A 20,803-nucleotide genomic window follows, 5' to 3' on the forward strand; every position below is an offset into this window, starting at 1 on the left:
TAAGCTAACTTAGCTCCATCCATGGACAACAGGGACAACAAGTGTAGCAAACAGCGCAAGTGTGCCACCTACCGTTAGTTAGCGAGTTAGATAGCACTCCCCTCTAACATATGAGAACTTGTTTATAAACCTATTACACATGGATATGTGCAGCCTCCGACATAACTAATCCAAATTACTTATTAACTATATTATATATTATAGATAACAATTAACTTGGATAAAGACGGAATCTGGTTTCCATGACAACCCGGTAACCTAAGGGCAGGGAGTAGGGCCAAAACTAACCGATTCGCGGAAGCTGGTAAAAATGAAACGTCACCGTCTATCACACAAAAGTTAGACTTTAGGGAAAGGCACATAAAAAGTTGTCATTCGGTCATATTAAATAACGTATTGTAACCTTATTGACAAAATCTTTAAGGCATGATCAACAACTGGGCAACCTGGCTTGGATTAGAAAATGAAAATGGTGAAGTTAAAGAAGGAGGCGAGACTGTGGTTGATGCCAATGAAGGTGAGACTGGTGACTTTGGAAACAAACACACGGCTGGAGCTGAAAGGCAGCGGGGCAGTGACGCTGGAGGAGAAGCCCAAACCACTCAACCTCTGCAAAAAGCAACGGGACTCGGTGGTAAGTTGTAGAAAGTTGATAAGATAGAGTAAAATACTACTACTGTAGTAGTATTAGTGTACTTATACTGCTTGTACTACCAAACCATCGAGGTTATCAGTCACGCTGGTTAAACTCCCTTCATTGCAGGTTACATTTATAATATCGCGAGCGGTGCCTCAAAGAAACTGTCCGAGTCTGTGGCTGGGACAGCACAAACCTTAAAGAAAAGAGTGGAGGAGGGCAAGATTAATGACATTATTGATAAGGTACATTTCCTTTGCTGTCTGTCTACATAGAAATGGTTTCACGTCCTTCTTTAGACGTTTGATGAAATATGTTCTTTCCACAGACCATTTGGGGTGATTTCCAGAAAGAACAAAAAAAGTTTCTTCAAGAGAAACAAGCAAAAAAGTATAGTAAGTAAAGAATACTGTGCTGGTTTATGGAAGTGCAATATATGTGTATAGAAGTACAATATATTACAGTATCAGTAGACTGTAATTCCTTCATCTAGGTGCTGCTGTGCCACCATGGGTTGGTTATAAGGAAGAGGACACCATACAGCAACAGATTTTAGTTCTCTCAGCTGTGAGTATTACTCTTCATATAACATGTTTTTGATACTCCAAAAAAGTTAAATCGTGCATTAATATAATATTAATAAAAATATAACTAATGATTTTTATTGCTTCGTTTGATGACAGGACAAAAGAAATTTTTTGCGAGATCCTCCGGTTGGAGTGCAGTTTCACTTTGACTTTGAGCAAATGTATCCAGTCGCCATGGTGATGCTGGAGGAAGATGAGCTCCTCAGGAAGATGCGCTTCCATCTGGTCCCCAAACAGTGAGAATGTTTTGACACTGAATTATTACTTTGTCCTGTGTTTTTGTCATGTGCATCCTTGCATAAAAGAGTTTATTAAAGACAGAAATGTGTCAGGTGATTCCACCGCAGAGATGACTGTGTCATTCGTTTTAGGGTGAAGGAGGAGGTCTTCTGGAAGAATTACTTCTACCGTGTGTCCTTGATAAAACAGTCGGCTCAGCTCACAGCTCTAGCAGCACAACAGGCTGCTGAGAGGAGAGACGTGGGCAAAACTGGTTCCAGTCCTCAAGCTTCTCATCAGAACGGTACAATTGAGTGTACAACATAAAACTTAAAGGCCCATGGTTAATCATGTTTTTGTTTTTGTCAAGACATACTTTACACGAAAACGCCAAATATTCATTCACAGTAGGAACACCGATATTATGGCAAACCAAAAAATGAGTTAATCAAAGGAACTTTTTGTACTTTGTTTTTTTTTCAGATAAAATTAAGGTTTCTTTTAGATTTTTAATCTGCATAATAGCTTTGTTAAAAGCACTGATGGAAAACATTTGTATGGATTAGTCTAAACTGTTAATGTCATAAAGAAAGTTTGAGCATCACCTTTTTTATTTTAATATAACTAAGATATAATCCAGCTCAAAAATGATTTTTGCAGATGCAGTTAAATGGAAAACTGCCTCTGCAATCATCAGTTCCGCAGCAAAATCAAGTGAGGCAAGTCACCTTTTCTCAAAGAATAACACACCAAGAAAATATTCATAGTATCCATAGTAAAACAGTGACTGGACTAAAACCATTGTAGTTATTTTCTCATATCCTTTTATCCCTTTACTGAAAGGATGAGGTGATCTCCACCAGCCCTCCTTTTTCAGAATTTGTGAGCGATGCTTTTGACTCCTACAAGATAAATGAGGACGACCTGCTCCTGGACATGGAACAGCTGGTTCTAGACAAGCAGGAACATTCAAACACACAACAAGGTAAATCTTTTTGTTGAACTGAATTATCATGTAGTATAGTTGTTTGTTAGATTTGAATAAGTGATTTCACATGTTTTTCAGAGGAGATTGCGGACTGGGAGAAAGAGCTGCAGGAAGAACTTCAGGAGTATGACGTGCTGGCTAATAATGGGAACCATGATGACAAGTGGGACAGAGAGATTGAAGAGATGCTAAAGGAGGACAGTTAAAGCACTCAAGCAAATGCAGCCTTAACTGAAGGAAACATTTAAAGGTCAAAAACAGCACCTGGCGAGAGATTTTATGCTCGTAGTGGAATGATTCATTACAGTATTGGTCCTCTAAGAACTGTCGAGATGGAAAATTACCTCTGAATATCATTAACATTTCAGTATACTATTTCTGTGGCCTGCATCTCAAAAAACAGCAAATTCTGTTAGTATATTGACATGAGTAAGGTGTATTTTCTTTAACTGTAGAAGTCAAAGGCTCAATATAAAGTATGAAGTCATAGACCTCAGGCTTTGATGAGTCCCCATGGACTAATATTTTCATCCAATTTTAGAACATTTAGTTATATATATATGTATGTATGGTACATTTTGGAACAGGGTGGTGCAGTGATTAGCACTGTCACCTAACAACAAGAAGGTTCAAGAGTTTGGATGTTCTCCCTGTCCCTGTGTGGGTCCTCCAGGGTGCACCCCACCTCTCACCCAGTGTTGCCTCGGATTGGCTCCAGTCCCCTGCGACCCTGGATGTACCAGTATATAAGAGGTAGATAATCACTGAGCCAACTCTTTTTGTACATTAAAATACTGTGTTTGTTTCTAATAGACAATGAGAGCCAGTTTTAATATCACTGTGTGAAATCATTGCAGTATAGAATATAATTCACAGTGTATGGAACATATATGTTTGTTGTGATCACATGCATCATCTCTACATGCAAATATACAGTATAAAGCAAATGGTGATACAATGTTAAGTACTTTGTGGAGATATGTCAGTCCAAACAAGCCTATTCCTATTTCCACCGAATTCTGTCTTTTGTGTTTGTACTAATGCAAAATGCCTGTGAATTTTTGTTAAACATAAACTTTATTATCAATTGAAACCAAATGTCTGAATCTCTGAAAACCTCTCATGCAGGTTGGGCATATTTAAACATGTCTTTGTGTGTGACAACACTGAGACACATTTACTCTTTGATCACTAAAACTGGACAGCCCACTCTTTGTGTGCTGTGTGTGAAGAATAGGAGGAAACAAGCTGTTTGTGACAGTATGTCTCTCAGCCCCTGGAGTGTTCTTTATTGCTGACCTTGGCAGGAAAACATAACCTTCCTCCTTTATTCATTTCAGACACTCTAACAATAAACTATACAATTTATCATCTGCCTTAAAGACAAGTCCAGTGATGTAATACACATGTTGCACTGCACTCATGCTATAGCTATTGTATATTTGACTTTATACACAGTATAGAATTGCTCTCGGTCATACTTCAGATATAGTATATCACACATAATTACACATGAAAATGCTTCTTTGAAGTTATACAAAAGTGATAATAGGAAGAGGTTTTAATATTTCAATGTGTCATACTATTGATGTACAGTAGCCGTAAAATGGAGAAACAAAAAAGAGGTGAGTAGGTTCATAAAATATATATTTTTAACTCAGCTTTTGGTTAAACCTCAATGCCAGTTTCTTAAAGATGTACACACAGTGAAAGATTAACCTAAAATCCCCCCCCCAAAAAAGTCAGATTATAATATCTATACAGTCCTGTGTCCAAGGCATTTTAAGCGAGTATGTGTGCCGAGTTTTACATTTTTTTTCAATAGTCATCCAAGTGGCAGAAACTACAGTTTTAGTACATAAAAACTTTAATACTTTGCTACAGTTTATGACACTATTGCTATTTTATGTACTGTTGCTTTAGCACACTTTTGTCAGAGTCACAGTAGTAAATAGGTAGTTTACATGCTGCACAGCATGTCACAAGTTTTTGTTAGATCACTACCAATTTTGAATAGACAGTGAAGCGGCATTAAGTATTTGTCCAAGGCCTTACACACTCCTACTGGTGTTTTCACTTATACTGATTAGACCTCTGCACGGGTTGGAGTATGTTGGCGCTATGCTGATAATTGGTTGACAAACTTCATGTGTGAATGGAAATCACAGATGTAGGTGTTACAAAGCTAACAGGACGGACAGAGCCACAACACAGCTTGTGCACACACATGTAAGGTCCCTGGGAAGAGGTCTGCCCAGGTGAAGTGAAAACACCCGTGAGGGTGGACACTAGATGCCTGTTTTTCATATGTGGATTAACAGCTGAGCCAATTTGATGTGATCCTGGATGTGTCATGGTTCTTCCAAAGTCAAGGTGAGGTTGCTTTCTTGGCAACATAACTGCAATCTCAAACCTGTTCAGGAGCAGGTTTATTCTTAAGTTTTGTCATTGTGCGATCATAATAAGACAAGCATTCATCATCAGCACAATCCTTTGGCTCATCCGACCCATTCCTATTAGAAAGATTTCATCAGGCGGGCATCACCTACTTGACAGGTTTGTCAGCGCCTCATATTAAATGCCAAAAAGGAGCTGCACACTAATAGTACACATTCAATGTATTACACTGAATCCAGGTTGTGTTATCCACCTCTCAGGTGTATTTGAAGACCTGACAAAACCGGATTTCCCAATCCATGATTAGAACATGCAGAATTACTCATTACTCCTGGATCTGCTAAGCCATGTATGAAGAACGGGCCTCAGGTGTGTAGGAGTTTTAAAGTGTCACAATGGTCGGTGGTCTGTTTGACTAGCTCAAGATTGTTACTAAATTCTATCAATGTGTTTTCAGAGTATAAATAATGAAGGAAATTGTGATTTAGAGTATAGGCTCATCCAAAAGCCAAAGCTGCACTATTTGTATGAAGGTTAAATTTGTTTATATGTTTGTCTCATTCTCACCAGTGTCATTTATCTCGTTCACCCCATCCATGGACTGATAAAACCACTGTATCGACCATCCCAGCATGAATCAGCAAAGTTAGCCAGCTGGATAACTAGCCAGTGAGGAAGGCCAAACGTCAAGCTGCTAAAGATACAGACATTTCACTCATGAGCTGATGGAAAGAAACAACGTATTCGAGCAAGCTATGTTTGTGTCATTTTGCTTTCTTAATTTGGCTTTAAGTCACAGATTTCCTTTTAAAGCACTTTGAAACACTGTTGTGAAAGGTGCTATGCAATACTGATCACATATTTTAAGTTATTGGTCATTTACAGAAGGAAATAAGCACAGTAGTTAGAAAAACAAGAATCAATTTAGTTCTTGCACACTACACATTAATAAAGTAAACTTGTAGTGGCATGCAAATGCAACTGAATTACAGTAATTGTGAATGAATGCATATCCATTAGAGATTAAGGCAGGCATTCATCATGAAGGGGGACCCCCGCTAGTGGAAAGCAAGAGACCAAACAGTTTTGTGATAATGGCTTGTAGACAGAAAGAAGAATTGTATGTATTACATACAATATTTAGTCCTTAGTTTATCCAGTCATTTCAGTTGTGAATGTGTGTGTTTGGGTCGGGGGGTGGGGGGCACGCACACTGTAAATACAGTCAGCGTACTTCAAATTGTACATATAGTGTATTATGTGTCAGATGTTGTGCTTGGAAGTATGGTCAGAATGCAAGGTTAACTGAGATTAAACATAACTCTTTGGTTCTGTTAATATAATATTTTTGACTTTCCAATAAAGCATAACTCTGTAACTCTGAATAATACATTTGAAATTCAGAAGTGGTGCGTAAAACATCCCATCAGCTTTGGTCAAACTGAAACAGTGAAGTGTCTCGTTGTGGATTGGAACACAGCAAAAAGCTTAATTATACTGTATTTTCCTGGTTCCCAGTAACATCATCACATTGAACACATAACCAGTAGAAAATAGACAAACAATGTGGCCTTAGAAAAAAGTAGAAATCAAGAAAGAAAGAAAGAAAGAAAAGAAAAGAAAGGCAGAGTTGTGGAACACAGATACACAGGAAAACCATCCCCACTGTGTGTGTGTGTTTGTGTGTGTGAGAGAGAGAGAGAGAGAGAGAGAGAGACAAAGAGAGAGACTGAGATTGTGTATGCTTCAGGGTGAATTGGTAGTTGTTATCGGCTACATACAGCAGAGTAGCTGGGTGATGGAGTGTGTGGCAAGTGGGTGATCATGACGACCGTGTTTATGTCAGTCCAATTTCCTCCAGCACACTGCGTGGGGTCTCTGCTTCCTGTGGAGGGACAGGAACAACAGCTCCAGTGAAGTGCTCTGAGAGGAACCACCATATACTTATTACAGCAACAATAACGACAGCAGTACTCAGAGAGCGCGCGCACACACACACACACACACACACACACACACACACACACAGTGGAGTTATGTTTTATCTGGTGTCATGTCATCACTTTCTCAAGAGCACTAGTGGTCAGGAAGTATTGCACATACTATGATATGGCAACTAATCAAGCATTAGCATTATGCAAACATTTTAACAATTCAAACCTGAACTAATCAACATTTTTTAATTATTATTCATTTTCACTCAGAAGTGAAAGGGATGGATTTTAGTAAGAAACCCACAGCTCTGTAATTCAGTTCATCTCAGTTATACACTAATAGCTGGGGTGTGACACGGTGACAGATGAAAGTTAAAGCTACACTAATAGACAACTTTTGTTATTAACACCGAATCAAATGAATACATTTAAATGAACAAGGTTGGGAAGTAATAACTGTAGTTTAGTTCACCCTCCAAAATCAGAAATATTTGAGAATTTGATAGTGCAGTTATTTGTTAAAGGTACCCTGCAGTTTTGTTGCAAACAAATCTTTGTTTACATTCAGACTGTGTGTCCTTGAGGCCTGAAAAAATTGAGTTGATTTTCTTCCTCATAAAATCAGATCTGTTATTTATTGAAATAATTCATTGTTTATATGCATTGTAACTAGCTTCTTCCCTACATGTGGGTGCATTATTTAAACAAGATGCAGTCCTAACAAAATTGCTCCAATTGTATGAATGGTGGTCAAAAAGTGGTTGCAACTTTAAAGATGCATTTATCAATATTTTTACGTTAATACTGAATGTATGTACATGTACATGCTAAGTTAGTTGGGTGGCTTTAGCTTATGCATAATGTGCACACACATATATAAATCATAAGGTGAAAGATGAATGACAAACGCATGAGCCGACCTACTGGCTTCAAAACTTTAATCAGCTATTAGATATGCATTATATTTACTTTTTATGTTGTACCTACACTACTGTGTAGAGACACATAATACAAGAAAATGTAAGAGCTGGTGGCTTGTGGTAGAAAGGAAGAAAAGCACTTACTTTGGCATCCTAAAACAAGTTTCCGCACAAAGTAAAGAGAGGAATTGGATCAGAACAATGAGACTGAAAAACTGCTTCATGGCAAGAGGAGATGCACAACCCACTTCTACACAAGTGTCATTTAATTTTCAGTGCAAAATATTCAACCCAGATCCTGAAAGGAAACTATGGATTATTGACCCATTAAGGTCTTTTCACTCTTGGGGTGGAATTTGGTGCCATAATGAATCCCTTGTCCCCTATTATGCAGGTTAAACAGCTTCAAAACAAATGGAGCTTAGCACTATTCAGTGGTGAGGTTATCAAGTTTCTTTCCAGAAAGGAAGAAAACATTTGTGGTAAAAAAGAAATTACTAAATGTCACCCTATACTCAGGGATGCCGTGTGGGAAAACACCATAAACACAAACAGTTGTATCAAAGAAAGACACCAGCGTGCTGTATTGACAAAAAAATCATAAACAATTTATTTATCTATTATAGACATTGATAAAATATCCTCAGTTAATAATAATGATCTATTAATAGGACACAGATGAACAATGACACATTATAGAAAACATTTTAAGTGCTTAGTGAATGTGCAATTCTGACAAAATGGAGAATGTGCATGGCTAATGATTAATAATAATCACATTTAAAGGTCTATATCATTACGGTGTAAAAAGCCAAGGGCCCTTGGTTAATGAGTGCAAAGAGACAATATTTCCTTAGTATTAATGCCACCAATATTACTTACCTTAAAGTGTGCTTTTTGCTATTTTTAAAAATTGAAAATGATCAAAATCTATAAATTATTTGAAAGATTTAAAGTAACTCAGCTTATTACTGGACAGATATGGAAAAGCTAACTCTTCTAGTGTGTGCTAGGTTCTGAACAAAGTTTGTTTCATATTTATAACAACAACAAATCCTGGAAATCCTGGAAAAGAACAAAACCTAAAAGCACATATGATTTGAAGTGACACAAAACTGAAAAATTTCACAAAAGATGCGATAGAAGAACAGGTAACACGACACATGCATTCACTTCCCACCCACTGCTGACGCTGATGTGAATTCAACAAGACCAATGACAGAAGCAATAAAAACATGAAATATACAAACATGAACACCTCGAACACCTCTTGGGACTCACAATAACTTATCAGCTGTAAAGGTGGATGAGCCTGAAATATGTAACACCAGAACTCACCTTCTTTTATTATGTTCGGTGTGATCTGTCATTTCTTTGAAAGAATGTGTTTTCACTTAAATACAGGTATACTGTACACACATTTGTGTGCCTGTGTTACAACCTGTGCAACAGGGGGCAGACTTTCACCACATATTTGGAGTCGCACTAGCACAGTAAAAAAGTTGAAATTTTGTTAAAGGCCACGTATCATAACAAAATACTTGATATGATGTGACGCACTTAAAACCCCAGTATGAAGTTTAAACCAGTAGCTTAGTATCATTTGCCCGCTGACTCATCCATTCACTAGTTATACAGTGTAGACTGGTGCCATAAGGGTCTAAAGAGTACCTAAGAAAAAAAACTCCAATTTTTACTTTCCTTTGCCAATGAAGGCCAAAGGTTTTGGCTAAAAGCCCTAGTGAAACTAGTAAGTGGACTGGATGTTAACAATGTTCAGATCAAACACCCTACATTTGAGTTGTGACGACAGATGATGGCAAACTTACTGGTTTACAGTGGTAAGATAGAGAGGTGTTCAACTGGTGCAATGAAACCATGATAAATTGACCAGTGACAGGCATGTAACAATATATCAGTATATACATAGCGACTAAATTTATGATATTTCAGTAGCACCCACTAACAGGACATCTCTGCCCATGCTATCAGACAAAATGTTTAATCTAGCCTACGTGGTTTGTAAACAGTGTCATGTTTTCTCTACCTTTCAATTTACTTCTAATATTGTGACAATATTGTATCATGACTGTCAGGTACCAAGTTGAATAGTGATGTGTGGACATTGTGATTCCCCCAAAACCAGTGACCAATGACAGGTGCTCAGAGGGCAGAAACAAAGATGCCAGGCACTGAGGTCAGCATGCAGGGTGGATAGCAGCAGCGGCGTTGGCAGCAGCGATGGCAGCCAATCAGTACACAGGCACATTAAAGTACTCATGACGGGGCTGGGGGAGAGAAATGCACACAGCTTAGAAAACATGATAGCTGCCTCATTCAGACACTTCACTCACAGGACATGCAGGAGACAGAGCAGCAAGCAGGAGATTCAAGACAAGCTTCTTTTGTCATTGTTTCACCTGTTCTAGTAGGGGGTTAGTAGTGAAGAAGTATTTTTGGAAAACTTTTACCTTCTTGCTGAGAGTTAGTTTAGTACATTGATACCATTCTCATGTCTGTATGCTAAATATGAAGCTGGAGCCTAAGAAGGAGTGAGCCAAGGCAAACGGCCAGCCTGGCTCTGTCCAGCATCTCTACTTCAAAAACTACCGCATTTTATCTTATTTAATGTGTAAACAAGCAAAAATGACTATTTGTGATTGTGATTACATGCTTTAATATGTAGAAACTACTGAAATCACTGCAGCTGGATAAGAAATAGTTCCAGTACATAACACCCCATTAAAGAGTAAATGCTTGTTTTTAGCTTTTGATTTTAATACAGATTAAACAGACAAGCTGTAATGTGCTAGTTGTGTCCTTTTGAATCTTTGTGCAGACAAAGGCTAGCAGTTTTCACTTATATACTAAGCTAAATTAACCATCTCCTGGTTGTAGCTTCCTTTTTAAATTACACAGTAGAGTGGTATCAATCGTATCATCTCACTTTTGGCAGAAAAAGTGTGCTAAACACTAAGCTTAGCCTGAAAGCATTGATATTCTGGATTCTTAATCCTGAAAAAAGGGCAAAATTTGTAAAAATCCATTTACTTCATTTAAAGTGAGAGGGTATTAACAGCTGGGATAGTTTACCATTTAATTTTTAAAATGATCAAAGTCACTATCAAAATGAAGTGACCGTGACCCTGTGTTGTCTGTTAAAACAGGAAAAATCTAACCGTAGAAAACATTTGGTAATGTGAACAGTTAAGAGGTGTGACGATACATTTAGCTCACGGGACAAGACAGCAAAAAATACTGGGTACAAGAGAACGAGACAAGATTATTTTTAAGAAACCGTTAACGGCGAGATACATGATATATTTTGAAATAATCGTCTTGTTATGAATGTAACCAGTTCTACTTTCTGAGTATAAATTATATGCAGTAAAAGACAGAACAAACTGAATCTTCTATGCTAATCCAGGGTCTTTACATAAACAATCTATTTAAAACACACATTTTCAATTTCTTTTGTATTTGCAATGATCTTTTGTCTTTATCAGCCACAGTAGCGTCGTGGGCCAGTGGGCGTGGATTGTCAGGCGGTTTGCACATCTGTGAGGCTGCAGCTGGACATACTTGGCTGAAATGATTGACTTACACAGCTCTGTTATGTACTGATACCACGAAACAACGTTTCACCCCGGGGAGAAATATCATCATGGTTTAATACTGCAAGATCTCGTCACACCCCTATGCACAGTGTCAATGAGCTGTTTTAAATAAGTGCAAGACAAAGACAAACTGACAAAGACAATCAACCAGCTGTGGAGTGACAAAAAAACAAACAAACAAAAAACAGTCTTAACCAGTACAAACTGAGCTACAGACAGACTTTCTTAGAGTGCCTAGTAAGAGGACAGACTATTTCTCTCTATAGGGCTCTAATGTACAGATGGCCTAAATCCACATACACGTAGGGAACTTCCATCACAGGAACTTAACATGCTGTAACCTGGAGCTTCCCATGCCCTCAACCCGAAATTGAAGGACTAAAGTGGTCAGTTCCACCTTGCTTCATGTTTGCTTTTTTTTTTTTTTCTTCCAAACATTAATGTAATGGAAGAACATCATCCCACGACATTAAAAGGCAACACGAGCTGTTAAAAATGTGGTAGCGGTAAACCCTGGGACCATCAACAACCATGGGGAAATGAGGATAAAGTGCTAATCAACCTTAATTTTATGTGTTATTTTGTTGTTTTTCTAAGAAAATATTTGTCTGTGTTTTAGATTCTCCTTCACAAAAGGCAACACGGGGTGCCATTTGCTTGGGTGCATACACGATTTGCTGCACAGCCGGGGAGCTGTGGTTCCAATCCACCCCTCCCCCTCAAGTACCTGTAACCAGATTTAATGCTACCTCCTGAGGGGTGCTGAAATTTAGCTCCCAGAGCTTGTCTCCAACACAAGCGGAGGTCAGTGGAAACAAAAGCAGAAACTGGGTCAGGGGGGACAAGTTTGGTTACAGCTCATTAAGTTCCTGTGGTGGAAAAACACCACAACAGTATTCACCTCAGTGGGCCTAATTCTGGAAAAGACCAGAGGACTCAGAGGCCATATTTGGGACCATCACACCTGTGAGGCAAACATTTTTATAAAATTAAACAAATGAAGCATCACTGGCAACTCACGTAATGCAAAAAAAAAAAAAAAAAAAAAAATCTCCCTGGGACCAATAACATCTACACATCTACATTTAGGGACAGGCTCAGGGACAAGGAGATTAACCGACCATCACAATAACAGTGGCCTCTTTGTGAGGATCTCTCTGCACAATTTATCCGTGATGTCTCACAGAGAGTTGAGCTGAGCTGAAATTCTTCTGAGGCATCATTACTCCATAAGAAGGTCTGCTTGCTGGCACCAAAGTAATGGCCAGCTCCTGAGAAATGTTTCATTAAAGCCTTATTAAAATGGCTTTGACCAAATCCCCTGTGGTATGTTTTCTGTGTAATTACTGCAGTATGCACCTACTAATGCCTTAAAGCCAGAGGCACTTGCACCAAATGTGCCCTTACTCAACCTGCTCATTCTTTTAACTAATCTTATATCCACTAACTTCCAGTATAGGTACATTAGGTTTAACTGAAGATGCATCACATGTTGACTAAACATGAAGAAACGCTGCATGTCAACATTGCACTTAGGTGTTTATAAAGTTCTGACCAGCTGACTTTCTAAATGTCTCTCCATTGTCACCTGCAGCATCTCAAATACTAAAGGCACTGTGTTTTTTTTTTATATTTGATTGGAGAAAAGAATAGGTCATATGTGAGTGAGTGCTAATAAGATTAATAATAATAGGAAACATTTGGTTTTCTAGCTGGTGAGCTTCTCTATGATTATATTTTTGTCAACAAAACCCTTAAAAACCAAAACCAACAATAACTAAGTATCAAACAAGTATCATCTTTGTAGCCAAAGCCTAATAGTTTATCTGTCACCATAGAGCGGCATCAAGCTTTGCCGTTGCCCCAAAATTAAAACCATACCAATGAGCTTCACTGGGTGACATGTGCCTTCATTACCGTAAACATGGGTGCTGTAGTTTATTTTGAGTTATGACTACATACACTCTTCTGTTGCCAATAAATGTTTGCTAGGGCTAAACGTGTATTAATCTGTAACTGAAAATAGTGTCCAAGTACATTACCTAATCTTGTTTGAGTATTGTGTGCTAGACCTATAACAGCCAACTATTTAAGGAAATCAGTCAGGAGTTTTTCTTTTAATTATGCTATATATCTGTGATCCATTTTAAAGAATTAAATCCTCAATAAGAGGCTTGAACAAGACAGTTCTTTAATATCTTGTTATTAATTAAAAGAAGGCAGTTGCATAAAATGGCCATTTTGGTTCAAGTAGCACCATTTCCAAAAACCTGCAGCATCAACATCAGCACAAGTAAATGTAAAATATTTTGGTAACATGGTATTATTGTTCAGAAATGATTAAAGTGAGCCATTTCATTCAGTGCTGTTAGTATAACAACAGGCTAGTCTTCACACAGGCAGCATAGCACATTTCTTCAAATTCCAATTCCAATTTTGTGTAATATAAACTCTCATGTTCTGTAATAATATTAAGATTCTCCAAACTTGCACAGCTTCAATCACACTGAAAAGTGTTGGATTATGCTGCCTTAGTGAAACTGACTGTATTCTGAAATGCTCTAAACATTCAAGTTTGTTCATGCCTGTTATGACCCTTACATTGTGTCATGTACTGTATCTTTCACTCAGAGTTATGAGACGGTCAAACTCAGAGAAATACATGCAGGGTGAAGTTCACGGCACGCAGTACTTGAAACCCATGCTGACTGACTGACTACACCAGTCTAGTAGTTACCAATTGCCTGGATGAAGGCATGGATCGACTTTGACCCATTATAAGATCTCTTCATTTGGCAAACTTCCCCAGTCTTCACTCTGGTTCTATAAATACAGAATTGAGCCAATCAGAGACCTTTCTCTCTGCCTCTTAGGGCAACACGGATTGGTACTCTTTAGGTCTGACCCCACTCCTTCCAAAGAAAGAAAATCAGCTAAATTATTTTCAAGAGCTACTTAATTCATACAATTAAAAGGAAGAAGTTTATATTAAGAACTTACCATAAGTCTTCAGGGATCTTAGCACATTATGTTCTCTACAGTGCAGCTACCTGATGGTCCAGCTGACTGTAAATCAGCGAACAGCTTCACAGTTTGTCCTTGGGGACTTGGCTAGGTAGCAACTGGCATACAGCTAATGGCTGTGGGCCACAATCAGTCGTTCTAATGCTTCGCAAATTTATTTCCTTACTTCATTACTTACTTCAGGCTACTTTCTATTCCCAGTTTCACAAATGTGATGAATGAAGTCAAAACCGTGACGTACATGAAGACAACGCTATCAAATATCAATGACAAGGCCAAAATAATATTTATGTCCAGATGTGTCCAATATGTCCAATGTGCAGACACACTGAAAGGCCTTCAGATATGTGGATAATTTAAAATGAAAACTTTCAGATTACATAATATAGTGAAACTGCAGTGTAAACATCACGTCCTTTTGTCTAGGTTCATCCAGTTAAACAAAGGAAACTGATTTCTAATCAAGGCAGGCTGCATTTGAAATAGCACATTTTTAATTCAAGGTGAATATCTTGGTTATGTGCAGTTGACCAATACATTGTCGGGCTAATATTTGTTAATGTACATTTTTCATTAAGTAATATGAATATGTAATATTCATTAAGTAATATTTCCTCAGTGTACAGGAGCCTGCACTGGGGTTTCAGAGACTTTGGCCTGACCAGATTTCCACAACTGTCTGCATCAAGCATAATATTTCTTTTCACTGCCATTTGTGCTGCTGTAACAAATGTAAGCTCCTCATGAAATAGCTCTTAGGGTAAAAATTAAATATAAACATTGTCTGGTAATTCAGATTGCTTTTACTTTTTACTTGTGCTATGAGCTAAACTGCTGGAGACAAGAAATTGGTTAGTGACTAGCTCTGCAATTACACAGAGATTTCAGGGTTGAAGTCATACAGCAGAAAAACACACCAGCAACTTTGATATTAATGGTGTATGTGTGACACTCCAAATATCGCAGATGCTGGTATGTTGTTACTGCTGGCTTTAGAGTCGGGTGGTAAGTCTACAATTCATCTAAAGCTACTGATCTAAAACTACTTTTTTTTTTTTTTGTTTGTTTGTTTACAAACTGTACCTGCAAACAGGGGCATCTGAAAGTCTATATTCTGCAGATCACAGTAGTACACAATACACAGGCAGAGAGAGAAATATATCAGCTGAAATCAAGACTGAGATCAGGTAAATTAAATCAAAGAGAATGAAGCTCTGCACACTAAAAAAACAAAACAAAAAACAACAACAAAAAAAAAAAATCACAAGAAAGAAAACGTGAAAGATTTGCAAAAAGGCTGCATAAACCATGAGTACTATACTCATGCAGCTAAGACAGTCTGAAGACAGGAGGGATCATCAGGAATCCAACACCAACCCTGCCCCACTTAACAGACAACCTAAAGTCACAAGTAAATGGTAAAGTAATGTCGTAAGAGCAATTCTAGTTAAGGTTATGGAATTTAAATCTAGAGTAACAATGGCCACGTTTCTTCAGCTTACTGAAAACATCCCATTCAGACTTAATGTCAACATTACATTTAAATCACTCTAAAAAAAAAAAAACCCACTTTCTATAAGTTATACTAATGCGTCTGCTGTGATAGACGTTATATAGAAACACATTCATAAATCTCTGAGCCAACACATCATTTAAATGCCTGGAGTGTATCATGGCAAAACAGGTATCACTTTTTGGATGGAACCCTTTCGACAAAGTAAAAAATGTATTTGTATTTAATATTTTTAGCTTTTACCCAAGTTAGGTGATACTAGCACATCAACTCCAACTTCACTAAATCTTCAAATTTTTATGAAATAAAACTGTGTCTTTATACTATTTATTACCCTGATGTGTTTGGCAATAGCCACTGAATGTACTTACATTCCATAATTATCTATATCTTCTTTACATTAAAAAAACCTGGGAAACATAAAGGCCGATTGTGTTTATCAAAAATGTGTCTCCATAACAAGATGGGATTTTGTATATTTTAGGACAGTGGATCAGATTTGAATATTGTAGGGAGTGATAAAACAACAAAGAGCAGCTACAGGATGAATGAATTTCATACTGAACTTCTGCTTGTTGTTGTGCCTACCCTATATATCTTGATAGACTAATGTAGACTATAATTAGTATAATTAGAAATGTGGTTTATACACCAAAGTGACTTATGTTTTTTTCTGTTCAACAAGGCTGTTTTTGCTAGAAGCGACCTATACTCCAGTGCGACTTATAGCCTGGAAAATACAATAGTTTTCCATCTCACTTTAACCTGGACAATCATAAATCAGCACAGTCATAATGAAGTGTGAGTAATTAGTATGAAATCATCAGAAAAGGTATGAAATAATTCTAATTCACACTTGATTTCGTTCGGTGCCTTACCTCTTGTAGCAGGTCAGCTTGTTCAATGGCCTTTAATACATTCTTTTTGGACGTCTCCTGAGCCTCACCACCTAACAAAAATTCATCCAGAATAAAGTAGGCCTTTTCAAAGTTGAAAATGATGTCCAGCTCACAGACCTGTGAAGTAGAAATTAAATAACACAAATTACAAATGAAAAGTACATGTGGCAAACATGGTATGAATACACAACATGGTCAGATGTGAGGAGACAGCAGAAACGCACACTGCCAAAGTATTTATCTAGCAGTTCCACATATCTGTGGATGATCTCCAGTGTGATGAGCTCATTGTCCTGGTCCTCGATGGCACAGCAGAAGTACAAGCTGGCATATCTGCAACAGAACAACAAGCCAGCCAACTTCAGCTTGACAATCTCAATAAAAAATAACAGCATTTACAAAAAGTATCTTTCTCTGAACTGCAACCTCAACCTGACAAAATTAATACAAAAAGAGCTGACTTTGTACATTTCATCACTTAGACTGTATCTCCAAGTGATATACAGTGCTCACTGTAATAGTGCTGAGAGAGCAATTCTCTGTTATTATTAGGGAGTGCTGTTTACTGTGTGCTTGGTATTCACTTAAAAGCCATAAGCCGGATACAGAAGGTGGTGTCAGTTAAGCCTCATTCTGCTATGGTTCTTTATCCCTGATAATCCCTAAGGTATTCTTTAAGCATGTGATGATTGGCTAATGAAGGAGCTGGCCCTTACAACCAGCAAGGCACAGGGGCACAATGGACCAAGCTGTAGGTTTTAAGTAGGACAGGAATAAATGAGCATACTAGAGCAAGCCTTGAGCTGGAGCTCGTTTGCATTATTGATTCCCGTTAGCTGATTGATGCATTCTTTCAGTTCTTTATTGTTTCATGGTCCGCCCCGTCCTTGTCTGTTATTTGCGCAAATGGATGCAAGGCAGTGCCAAGATCAAGAAACAATGAATTCAGTTCAGTTGTTTTGTTCTCTGGCACTGAGAAGCAGCACTTTTACTGTAGCTGACTCATACAGCATGACAGCAATCTCTTGAAGCTAACACAAATGTAACACAATGGGGAGGAAGTTCCCAAAATAATATACATCTTTATTTTGCATCTGGCAGCCGGATGATGAGTTAAGGCATTTGTTATTAACAAGTATATTTTTATAATGTTGATTTTGGATTTTAGGCCTGGCAAGGAGTGGAAAGCCTTACTCGAGTTACATTTTCAATTATTTGATACCAAGTATCAAGGTGAAAAGATAAGAAAGATAAGATTTACTTTATTCATCGCCAAAGGGAAATTCAGGTATTTTATTTTTCAGATTTCTTTTTGCCAGCAGGAGGAATTCCCCTGGCAATGAGTTCAGCCTTACCTGTCATCCCAGACTGATTTTGATATATAGTCAGATGGAATACAGAAATGCATTTTAGAAATTTACACTACTAAACCATCTAGCTCTCTAGTGAGCTGTCTTGGTTCTGGTTCACTGCAAAAGGGCCCACAGAGTGCACAACTAAAGCAAGATCTGCAAATATGACATCAGGAGAACACAGTTACATATACTAAAAGACTTTTAATAATGTGCACTAACAGTTGGGCATACAGCAAGTCATCATGAAATTGCAGAAGCAGTTAATCAGCAAAAAATAACTACTTTGGTCAATTAATGGTTTGACTTGAGTTTAAAAACAAAAATACCAAACAGTTGCTTGCTGGTTCCAGCAAATGTTGCATGCTGACCACACCTTACTTTAGCTGTGTGCTCCAGATCTTATCATTCCAAATCCAACGACAGATTTTAGATTTTGTGCTGTATGACCAAACATCATATCAACAGCCTGCACTTAAAACAGCAGGCAGTTTCTGCAGGCTGCCCTAAGGCTCAGCTGAAAATGGGACATACCATATATGTGCAAATCTGGAATGACACCTTGATTTGATGCAGTAAGAGTGCATCTAATTGCTGTAGGCAAAAATATAGACACATAAAACTACTAATGATTACGATAAACTGTAAATAATTATTTTAAACTATTTTCATCAGAAGAGGTAAACAAACTTCTGTCTGCTTGTGCAATAGTGCAAAGTCAATGTCTGGTCAGCACCTTGAGTGCTGTGTTTATCTGTCCCTGTTGGGTCACCTGGGTTCACCAGTCTGCCTGCCTGCCCGTTGGCATGGCAACAGGATATAATGAGGCAAAATTAATGCTCTTTCTTGTTGTAGTCTGAGTGCAGTCATGTCTTCATCTCTTTGATAACACTCTCATGAGCCTCCACCTAGGCCATGTCTATGAATTGCCCATGGGAAGTGTAATACATACTGTGGGCATTCAACCAGAAAACATTTTTGCTCATAGAAAAGTACAATTTCTACCCACCTCTTATATACAATCTTGAGGTCTCTCCACTCTAGAAAGCTGCACATCTTTGGCTTTCGAGCCAGGACTGTCTGAACCAGCTCTCTGGTGATCTTCTTTTTCTCCTTATCAGACAATGGTACGTACCATTTCTGAAGCCTGAGCTTGCCTTGTCGACTGAACAGAAGCATGAACTGCATCTGAAATGAAGAGAAAAACAAAGGAGCTGTTGAAACACAATGAGAGATGAGAGGAAAGAGTGGGTGAGTTCTGACTCACAAAATGAGACAAAACGCATTCAATGGATCAGTGTCTAATCACTTTTTATGTGATGTAGGGATTAGGAGTCAGGATAATTCTGACAAGTTAAGATAGATTACTAATGTGAGGGGTGCAGAAGACATAACCATGATGCAAAACAAATCAGTCAAGTCAGTCAAACTCAGAAACTCGCTAAAAGGATAACCGGATGTGTTACAATTTAACCTAATGAAGGATGCCAACAAAATATCTAACGTTATCTAACAGTTAGCGTTACGTTAGCTAATTGTTAAGCTATTTGTGTACGGTCCGGTGCCATGTGTTAAAGATAAACACTTCACCTAGTTAGTTAACAGTAGACCAAAGACAAGAGTCCACGTTTTCATTTCAATATAACGTTACATTAAAGCAATTACCAAATAAACTATGAATTCAGCAGCTAATTAAGGCCAGTTTTCTGTAGTTACAGCGGAAACATTACCAAATCATCACCTCGCCTCCACCGTTATCAACACAGACTAACGGAAGTCACGTTAGTTAACGTTAATGGAAACACCGTTATTCGGCAGTTAGCGTTAGCCTTCGGTTTGGAAAAACGATATATGGCCGAGTACGGACGTAGATTTTAATGTGAACAGAAAAACAATTAACTACTTACCCTGAATAATAACACTGTGTGCCCCTCTGAAGAAATGAGCCACCCAAAGCCACCCTGAACAGACAGTTGGCATCAAACACATGATTGGCCAATGAGACGCTCATGATGTTGTCCATTGGCTGTTTTTTTTTTTTTTCAATAGGCCCCTCCTTCTAGACGCTTTAACTTGACATCCTGAATGTGATTGGCTACTTTAGACATCAATGAACTCACAAGGCCCGGCCTGGCTCTGCCCATTAAAACGTCATCAATTGAATCTGCTGCTGAATATCTAAATACAGAGGTAAAAAATAAAATAAAATAAAATAAAATAAAATAAAATAAAATAAAATAAAATAAAATAAAACAATAAATACATATGATGCAATAAGGGATATTTTTGAGAGTGGGCCTGCAGAAGAGGGCAGATACCTTGTTTGATGTTTACTTAATAGTGGGCAACATGATGAAAATCAGGATAATAATATTGTTGAGAAAATACACTGAAAGCACTTAAAGTGTAGCGTTAACCTGAAGTAATTTCTAATTTCAGGTGTGTTCAGGCATGTAGTGTTCTCTTTGTCTTGAAGCACTCCTGTGCTCCTGTCTGTCTCTCAGGGTGAGGAGATGCAGTTATGTCAGGGAAAGAATTCCAATATCACTTAAAACAGGTATTGCATTATTATACTATGTTGCAGCTCTGTCTCATACAGGAGCCTTTCTCAAAATCTTAAGACCTTCTTTAGAATATTCCCAGGATAAGTTAAATTAAATTACCACAAACTAATGCAAACAAAGAAAAGCTAGTTCCAGGTAGAATGTTTTCATAG

General features: G+C 37.9%; 2 protein-coding genes across 3 annotated transcripts; one reads left to right on the top strand and one right to left on the bottom strand.

The window, feature by feature from the left end:
- Nucleotides 1-274: 274 nt before the first annotated feature.
- LOC113129434 (synapse-associated protein 1) lies at nucleotides 275-3,524 on the top strand. The gene is made up of 9 exons (XM_026305428.2): nucleotides 275-634; nucleotides 764-882; nucleotides 966-1,032; nucleotides 1,131-1,204; nucleotides 1,321-1,460; nucleotides 1,596-1,747; nucleotides 2,104-2,162; nucleotides 2,287-2,428; nucleotides 2,510-3,524. Exons 1-9 carry the CDS (start codon nucleotides 427-429, stop codon nucleotides 2,635-2,637), a joined length of 1,089 nt encoding a protein of 362 aa, XP_026161213.1. The 5' UTR covers nucleotides 275-426; the 3' UTR covers nucleotides 2,638-3,524.
- Nucleotides 3,525-3,682: 158 nt separating this feature from the next.
- On the bottom strand, nucleotides 3,683-20,109 carry LOC113129437 (AP-1 complex subunit sigma-2). 2 transcript variants are annotated; one of them, XM_026305430.1, is made up of 5 exons: nucleotides 19,995-20,109; nucleotides 19,097-19,275; nucleotides 16,960-17,068; nucleotides 16,715-16,852; nucleotides 3,683-6,713 (listed from the first exon to the last, which is right to left on the bottom strand). In XM_026305430.1, exons 2-5 carry the CDS (start codon nucleotides 19,273-19,275, stop codon nucleotides 6,666-6,668), a joined length of 474 nt encoding a protein of 157 aa, XP_026161215.1. In that variant the 5' UTR covers nucleotides 19,995-20,109; the 3' UTR covers nucleotides 3,683-6,665. The 2 variants fall into 2 exon arrangements, with proteins under 2 accessions (XP_026161215.1, XP_026161216.1); XM_026305431.1 differs by lacking the exon at nucleotides 3,683-6,713 and adding an exon at nucleotides 8,265-9,970.
- Between the last annotated feature and the right edge of the window lie 694 nt (nucleotides 20,110-20,803).

This window comes from Mastacembelus armatus, chromosome 4, assembly GCF_900324485.2.
Source record: "Mastacembelus armatus chromosome 4, fMasArm1.2, whole genome shotgun sequence".
Lineage (NCBI taxonomy): Eukaryota > Metazoa > Chordata > Actinopteri > Synbranchiformes > Mastacembelidae > Mastacembelus > Mastacembelus armatus.

Excerpts from the sequence above, each read along its gene's own strand:
- LOC113129434 (XM_026305428.2), top strand. The coding sequence starts at position 427 with ATGATCAACAACTGGGCAACCTGGCTTGGATTAGAAAATGAAAATGGT. Across the intron at positions 1,748-2,103 it reads TCAAGCTTCTCATCAGAACG|ATGCAGTTAAATGGAAAACT; the intron begins GTACAATTGAGT and ends TGATTTTTGCAG. Across the intron at positions 2,429-2,509 it reads ACATTCAAACACACAACAAG|AGGAGATTGCGGACTGGGAG; the intron begins GTAAATCTTTTT and ends CATGTTTTTCAG.
- LOC113129437 (XM_026305430.1), bottom strand. The coding sequence starts at position 19,275 with ATGCAGTTCATGCTTCTGTTCAGTCGACAAGGCAAGCTCAGGCTTCAG. Across the intron at positions 16,853-16,959 it reads TAGATAAATACTTTGGCAGT|GTCTGTGAGCTGGACATCAT; the intron begins GTGCGTTTCTGC and ends TCTACTTCACAG. Across the intron at positions 6,714-16,714 it reads AAGCTGACCTGCTACAAGAG|GAAGCAGAGACCCCACGCAG; the intron begins GTAAGGCACCGA and ends GTCCCTCCACAG.